At 43.0% G+C, this 8449-nt stretch overlaps 2 protein-coding genes across 2 annotated transcripts; both read left to right on the forward strand.

The window, feature by feature from the left end:
* The first annotated feature begins 392 nt into the window (after positions 1-392).
* LOC109481419 (E3 ubiquitin-protein ligase TRIM56-like) lies at positions 393-1614 on the forward strand. Its single transcript, XM_019784028.1, has one exon. The coding sequence runs from the start codon at positions 410-412 to the stop codon at positions 1523-1525; it is 1116 nt and encodes a 371-aa protein (XP_019639587.1). The 5' UTR covers positions 393-409; the 3' UTR covers positions 1526-1614.
* A 36-nt stretch (positions 1615-1650) lies between these two features.
* LOC109474150 lies at positions 1651-4195 on the forward strand. Its single transcript, XM_019774408.1, has 3 exons — positions 1651-1660; positions 2599-3600; positions 4011-4195. The coding sequence occupies exons 1-3, from the start codon at positions 1651-1653 to the stop codon at positions 4187-4189; spliced, it is 1191 nt and encodes a 396-aa protein (XP_019629967.1). The 3' UTR covers positions 4190-4195.
* The last annotated feature ends 4254 nt before the right edge of the window (positions 4196-8449 follow it).

The raw sequence follows: 8449 nt of genomic DNA on the forward strand, positions 1-8449 counted from the left end.
ATTATACGATCCGTATTCCCGTAGAAAGGCCTGGTGGAGGCTAATAATTTTAGGGGTGGACATCACCAGTGCTAGTGGAACGTTATAATGCAGGGTGCGTGTATTCCGGTAGATCTAAGCCTCCTATATGTGTTTCCGGTGTATTCTGGTAAATAGGCAGACCCCATGTGTGCACGGAAAGCGGTAAATTCTATGAAGTGCACAGCATACAAGAAATGGCTTCAATAGACCTTACCTTGGCAGTCAGAAAAGAATAAAGCATTTACTTAAACAATGTCCACAATGTTTTTCTCTTGCAACACAAACAGTAAGTGGTATAGTCTAAGTTAACACAATTTAGTGCGTGAACATTACGTATGACCTCTGTGGGCGTGGTTAACGTTCCTGTTTCGCACGGTCAAATTCAAACATGGCGTCCGCTTTGATCAAGGAGATCAGTGACGACTTCCTGACGTGTCAGATCTGTCTGGAGACCTTCAGGAGGCCGAAGATTCTCGACTGTGTGCACTCCTTCTGCGAGGAATGTCTGAAGGAGTACTTGAAGGAAGGTGAGACAGTGGTAAAGTGCCCTACCTGTCAGCGTGACACAGCGATGAAACAAGATGGCGGCGTCTCAGGACTAAAGGACAATTTTTTCATTCTCAACCTAGTGGAGACGATCGGGGCGCGAAAGAAAGTCCAGCACTCCGTGGATAGGCTACCATGTGACAGCTGTGGCGGCACGGAAGCTGTCGTATCAAGGTGTTTAACGTGTAACGACTTTCTCTGTGAATCGTGCGTGGCTATCCACAGGACTCTGAGGGTGTTCAAAGGTCACCTTGTCGTGACGCTTGACGAACTGCGGACAGGAAAATATGACGGACAAACGGAGAAGATCGAGCCGACTTGTGGCACCCACGCCGGGGAAAAGATGCGGTTCTACTGTAGAACAGACGGCGTGCCAGTATGTCGTGACTGCATCGTCCTAGACCACCCCAAACCCGAACACAACGTTGTGAATCTCACAGAAGTAGGGAACGAACTGAGATCCTCCTGCCAGGCCATGGTCACAGAACTACAACAAGCTTTGGGCAGCACCGAATATGCAATACAGGCTGTAGATAAATCAATCGTGGACATCCAAGCTAGAAGCGAAAAAGCTGCACAGCTTGTTGACGAGCAGGTCAGCCATCTTGTCACGTTTCTTAAGAAACTTGGGGAGACATGCAAGGAAAAGGTTGAGGCTATGTGTAGGCAGGAGGAGAAGCAGCAGTATGCAGAGAAGGAGAGGCTTGAGTTGAAGAAGGTGCGACTGTCCAGCACACAGGAGTTACTCCAAACTCTCCTGTCCCGCGGCACAGATATTGAGGTGGCGACTGCATTCAGACAAATCAGGCAGTGCCGGGATGAACTTTGTACAGATCCAGAGAGCACTGTAGAACAAGTACTGTATACAACTAGCAAAAAAGTCGTAGATCGCGGTATACTTCAGGGCATAGAGGAATGGAAAACCCTACTCGCCATGTCAGGTACGTTTTCAAAGTAATACATGTAGCCAGCGATATAAGTACGCAACATTCAAAATCTAAGTAATTTACTAATAACATCTAAACGAGAGTTCCACGACCTCATACCATCGCCAAGTAAATGGTTGTCATTTAATAAGCAGATATGATCCTTAGTAGTTGCATGAAATGATCGGTTGATCATATTCTCCACTCAATGACAGTCTTACATTCATTATAATTAACAAAGAAGGCTATTTTGGTGTTTCCTCGATCATAAATTATGTATTACTAAGTTAAGTCCTGATTTGAATAACTTATGTTTAATGATGTTAATCTTCACTTAATTTTCAAATTAGTGTGAGTTTGAAATTCCGGCAGTTACGAGTACCATTAAGAAATTGTAGTTTTTTTTCTCGTCGTTATGCCAATTAGGTCTTCATTTGCATAGCTGCCGATGTTAGCTCTCGTTCTCAATTACATGTCATTTGTATATTTTTTTCTTAGAAAACATTATATTTATAGACGTACCTAATTAATTTTGCAAATTAGATACTAGTTTGCATACTGATGATTTGAATAACCAATACGATAGTTCACTAATTCGACAAATCTTGTTAAGTATTCTACTTCTGCATTAGGCCATGTTGATTTGATAATATGGATGACATCCTCTGGGAACCCCAAAACCGATGCGAGCGTGCGAATAAAACAGTTTGGCAAAAAAAGTTGCTTTCATCTACGTGGTTTTGAAGGTTGAACAAATGACACAGTATGGTTTGGCGAAAAATCTAGTCTTCAAATTAATTTCTTTACGTATACATTTTTGTCTTTTTCGTTTGATTTCGGGATTCTATTACATTGGTATAGTTTCCCAATGTTTTTTTTTTAATCTCACGGTATACATTGGCTCATTTTGCAACTGTTTAGTACGATTTACAGTATGGTTGAAAACTTTTTTTTTTGGAAACGGCCGAAAATTCATGCGCTCGAGGATGTCATCCGTATAATCAAATCAACATGGCCTTAGTCAAATCATGATGCTAAAAGCACTTTGATTAGGTATCAAAGCTTATCTATTGTTGACGTGTCTCTTTTTTCCTATTCCCATCAGACACGGCTGTTGAAAAGAGCATACCACAACCGAGCACTAGTCCTCACAAGCAAAATCGCAAAACACAGACAAGCCACGACGATATCGACCCGTCCAAGATGGTCATAGTTCCGGATATCAAGTCTTACCTGTGCCAGGTTAACGGCTCGGAGGTGCTTGATATCATGCTGAAGAACAAAGCAGTGATCGTCATGACCGATGTCGACGGACAAACAGAAGTGGAGTTCTTTGGAAGCCATGCAGCCGACAGCGATCCAGAGAATGCTAAAGAAGAGTTCACCACCCTCTACCTGAAAACTCATCACGGTATTGTGTGCAAGCTGCTAGAGCTACAGTCCAGGCACATACCGCCAGATGAAGTCACCAAAGCAGTCGCGAAGATCACGAAAGACTTCCCCCGGGTGATGGTGAAACCTAGTCCGAACAAAGACGTGTTGTTCTACGGGTCAGAGAAAGAAGTCCAGGAAGCGAAGACAGCGATGTGTGAACATCTCGGCATATCACTCACACGAGGTCAAAGGAGCCTTCGGAAGGGTGCGGCTGGGACAACAGGACTGCCCGACAAGTTTGGCCAGACTGGTAGTGGGAGCTCGTCAACTACAGAATGGTTGAACTACACCACAAGGAAGGGGATACAGATTGTAGTCGCCCAAGGAGACATCACACAACAGCGGGTTGATGTCATCGCTAACTCCGCGAACGAGTCCCTCAGCCACGGGAGTGGTATAGCCGGAGCGATCTCCAAGGCAGGCGGCCCGTCTGTCCAGAAAGAGAGCAATGACCATGTCAAAAAATACGGACCTGTTCGGGTCACACAGTCGGCGGTGACAAGTGGAGGAAAGCTTCCCTGTAAACACATCATTCACGCCGTGGGACCGAAGTGGGAACGAGGTAACGAGGAAAAGGCTAAACAACAACTCCAGGAGACCTGCTACAGCATTCTAACCAAAGCTTCGGCAACACTTCGGGTGGAATCGGTAGCTCTTCCGGCAATAGGCTCTGGTAAGTATAATAATAATAATATGAGACACATACCTACTTCACGACTATCCTCTCAGCTTCATTCAACTATAATTGTCATGTACGCTTCACCTACCACCTCAACTATGTACAAGAAAACTCTTTCAGGAAAAAATTTGCGACGATGGTTAGATCAGAAATGCATGGGTTGAGCACACCCAGCAATGTATTTTTAAATGGATGTTTTCTCACCGCCCTTATCCTTCCTGAAGTTCTTCATAATTAAGATGTTTTCCTTCCATGTTTGTCACATTTCTTTGCATAATAGGCGTGATATACCAAAAATTGTATACTTTTAAACACAGGGGTGTACCAGATAAAGACATAATTTTTCATGTAACCGACAGAGTGTTTCAATATTATGTGCTTGATGGTATTATCATTTTCCACAGGAATCTTTGGCATGCCGAAGGATACGTGTGCCGAATCGCTGCTTTCCGGCCTACTACAGTTCCTCCTAAGGTCTTCTTTTTGCACAGTAAGGAGAATTGTCTTCATTGACATTGATCAATCAATGGTCAAGACACTAGCAGACGTCTTTGGTAAGAAGCTGTCACCTTGTGCCTCATGAACTACCCCGGGCACTTCAATATCCTTTATTTAAACATAGATACAAGAAACTTCTAACCACAATACCCTAGCCTCTACCAGGCACCGCGGATCGCTGGAAAAATACGTGGATCGCGAATTGGACCTTTTATGGCCTGGGATCTTCTCTGGTATACTATCCCTTTTTTTTGGCCAATTTCTACTATTTTTCCAGCGATCCGCGGTGCCTGGTAGAGGCTAACGATAATCTATTCTTGTAATGATTGAGCTATATATCAAATAACAAGGCATTATCACACCATACATGTATAGGCGGATCATAACATGTATATTTTGCCAAATCTTCTAGAAACAATTTATGAAAATATACCCGAAGGTATACATAACCGTACCTATTAAACAGCTAACATATTTTAAAGTGCTATTTTAGCCAGAGCTGTATCAATTAAACAGTAAAGAATATCACTTTATATTCTTGCTTTGTTAATTGATATTTTCAAAAAACTTTCTCAGTGACTACGTACGCTTTCTTGTTTAACAGTGTGCCGATAGATCATCTTAAATTGCAACTCGAAAGATGTAATAATAACATGAAATATGAAATGAGTGTATGCTTTTTTTCTATTTTCATCTTGTCACACTGACAACTGAATTCATAAATGACACAGTTTTATGTTTTAACAAGAATTTGGAGATCTCAATTTCCACAATTAGTGACCTGATCTACGCATAGAAACCGGCAGACATAACCGAACTCTGTGAGGTTTGTAACTGTAATAGCGTAGAAGATGAAACCCGACTTGATCATACTGAACGTAAACATACTATTTTGAACAAACAATCTACTTGTATGTAAATATAGAACAAAGGAAGAAATCTCATTCTATTAATAATAACCACACAATAAAAAAACTGTGAATTCATCTCCAGTTGCTTTAATGGGGCTATATTGCGCACATGTAAAGGCATGTAAAGTGTTCTTGACTGCTAGACTATTGGCTTCTTTCCCATAGTTCAGTTCAGTTCAGTTCATCCTTTAATCAGGTGACACAATGTACTGCCTCCACAAGTTCCTGTCATGCATGACAGAGGATAGTTCAGCACCGCCCAGACCTATGTCCCCATCTATCACCTTCTTCAGAGTTAAAGAAGGGCGACCGCGTCTCCGCTTTTCTGTTGGTGACCAGAGAAGTACCAACCCTGCCATTTCGTCGTGTCGCATGACATGGCCAGCCAGCGACAGCCTACGGTTGCGGATGAGTGTTGTAATCCGAGGCATATTTCCATAAAGTTGGTTGTTGGTCACGTGACTCCTCCATGAAATGTTGAGGGCTGCACGAAGCAGGCGGGTGTAGTTCCCATCCAGAAGTTTACACAAGGATGTTGTCAGGGACCACGAGTCAGCTCCGTAGAGCAGGATTGACTCAACGCAGGTTTTAAAGACTTTTAGCTTGGTAGAGTTGGCTATTGGGGATTTCCACACTTTTGTTAGGGCATTAGAAGCCCCCCAAGCTTGCCCAATCCTACATTTCACATCATGGACTGTGTTACCATAACTGCCAAGGTATTTAAAGTCATCCACTTGCTCAATAGTAGAGCCATCACTAGACAGCAAGGCCTGGGGCCTTGTTGGAGGGTTAAGGTGCATAAATTTAGTCTTTAGTGCGTTTAAATAAAGTCCAATATCCTGTGTGGCGTGCTCTACCCTGTACAGAAACTCTTGAGCAGCTTTGATAGTGTCTTCTAGAAGACAAATATCGTCAGCAAAGTCAAGGTCAGGTAGCACCACTGCTGGGTGACGCGAGCTCTGTCTTCTCTTTAAAGTAATGCCGTCATGAGTTCTTACTGCTCTACGTAAGGCGTAGTCTAACACAACAATGAAAAGAAAAGGTGCAAGGGGGTCACCCTGTAAGACGCCTGTGTTGATGTTAAAGGTGTCTGTTTCTCCCTCGGGTGTGAGGACAGTAGCCTTAGTGTTGTCATACATAATCTTAATTGCGTTGACAATCTGCAGAGGAACACCATAGGCCTGTAGGATCTTAAACATGGTGTCACGATAGATCGAGTCAAATGCTTTCTTAAAATCGATGAAGATAAGGACAGCTTCCTTCTGGTGGTTTCGAACTTCTTCAACGATTCGGCGGAAAGCGAGAATCTGGGCCGAGGTAGAGCGTGAAGGCCTGAAGCCATTCTGATTTGGGCGCAAAAGTTTGTCAATCACAGGACGGAGTCTATTTAGCAGGAGCCGACTGTACACTTTAGCTGCCACTTGGGACAGAGAAATGCCCCTGTAGTTATCAGGGAGGGTTCCCACAGTTAGCTGACACTAAATTTCTGTCATCACAGAGTTGAATGGTGAGTGAAGTACATGTATTGCTGTTTCATGTGAGTAAGATATACAGGGGTCTTGACCTTCCGTATCAATCTACTTTCAAAACCAAATCCCATCCTCCATACAACCGTCACTACTTACATTGTAGGCCACACTGGCTTAATTTTATGGATGACATCCGCGCGCGCATTGATTTTCGCCTGTTCTCAAAAAAAATAAACATCACGTCCACCGAGGCTTTGGCCTGGCTCTAGGCCTGGGTAGTCTATGGTTAGTTAGCGACAATACGGAGCCGGGCACCCAGGCTACCGAAACTCCACGACTCAAGAACTCAGCACATATGTACAGTGCCGATTCATAAATTCCGCAAAAAGCCATCATGTGCCGGCTTGTCGTATACGTCGCTAAGTACTGCCGCAAATTCACAATACCAGCTTTGTACTCCTGTGGTTTAGTAGCATTTTCATTTTTGGTACGAATTTGTTTAGTTTGGGGGTCTTCAGAGGACGTCATCCATAAAATTAAGTCGGTGTGGCGTTAGTCATGAAACACAAACTTGCAAGTCTGCCTCCCGAAACCATTTTCCGCCCCTGAAGCATAAAGCATATTAATAGTAAGTTTCTCATTTGTTGTGTATGGATTGTCATACTTTCTTTGCAAGGGTAAACCCAATCACGAAAAAAATAATCAACAACAACCTGGGTTCCAGAGGTGACCTTAAGAGAGATAATTTATGCTGATTGATCGCTGATAATTAAGGTGAATGACTCCACTTAACACGTCTTCCTGTTGATTTCTACGACGATGGCTCCCTAATAAGGCCAAATAAAAGATAAGCCATGTTGATTGGATTATATGGATGACATCCGCGTGCGCATGAATTGTCATCCGTTTAAAAAAAAAAGAGGTTTTCAACCATACTGTAAATCGTACAAAACAGTTACAAAATGAGCAAACATATACCGTAAGTTGCAAAATAAAATCACTGGAAACCGATACCAACGTCGTAGAGTGACAAAAGTCAACGAAAAAGACGAAAATGCCAAGAAATGAATTTGAAGAGTAGATTATTCGCCATACCATAGTCTATGTCATTTGTTCAACCTTCCTGACCACTTAGATTTCATAATGAAAGCAACTTTTTTGGCAAAACTTTTTCTTTTATTTGCACGCTCGCATCAGTTTTGGGGTTCCCAGAGGATGTCATCCATATAATCAAATCAACATGGCCTTATGTTTCCGGTGACCCGACCTAACGCCCCAAGCAAACGTTTTGGACACTAGCCTCTTTGACAAGGCCATAACATTTTTAACTTCCTGTCGGATTCTAGGCCACAGGACGATGTACAAAACACCTTTCCCTCCGGCTAGAAAATTACGTGATATCAACGCTTCTTGTTTCCGGTGACGTCAAACCTTGCCATGGCGCTTGCAGCCTCAAGGACATGACAGGGGGAAATCTCGGAGGGAAATTAAATTAGTAAAGTAGTACAGGCAAACTTATAGGATAATGTGCTGAAATCCACACGACTGATACTCTTCATATGCAGTTTAATATGAATGAATGAACTTTATTGCTCGACAATCGTGGTCCCCGTCACACACGTTGTACGATCGACGCACAAGCTGGTGTGTTACGCCGAAAGGCGGTTAGGCCACACCGATTTAATGTTATGGATGACATCCTCTGAAGACCCCCAAACTAGTGCGCGCGGGCGAATAAAAAAAAATTCCGGCCAAAAATAAAAATGCTACTAAACCACAGGAATACAAAGCTGGTATTGTGAATTCGCGACAGTACTTAGCAACGTATACGACAAGCCGGTACATGCTGGCTTTTTGCGGCATCTATGAATCGGTACGGTACTGTACCATGGACTACCATGGACTACCCAGGCCTAGAGACAGGCCAGAACGGTAGACGTGATCTTTTTTTTTTTTTTTTTTTTT

This window comes from Branchiostoma belcheri, unplaced genomic scaffold (assembly GCF_001625305.1).
Source record: "Branchiostoma belcheri isolate BF01 breed outbred unplaced genomic scaffold, Haploidv18h27 scaffold1, whole genome shotgun sequence".
NCBI lineage: Eukaryota > Metazoa > Chordata > Leptocardii > Amphioxiformes > Branchiostomatidae > Branchiostoma > Branchiostoma belcheri.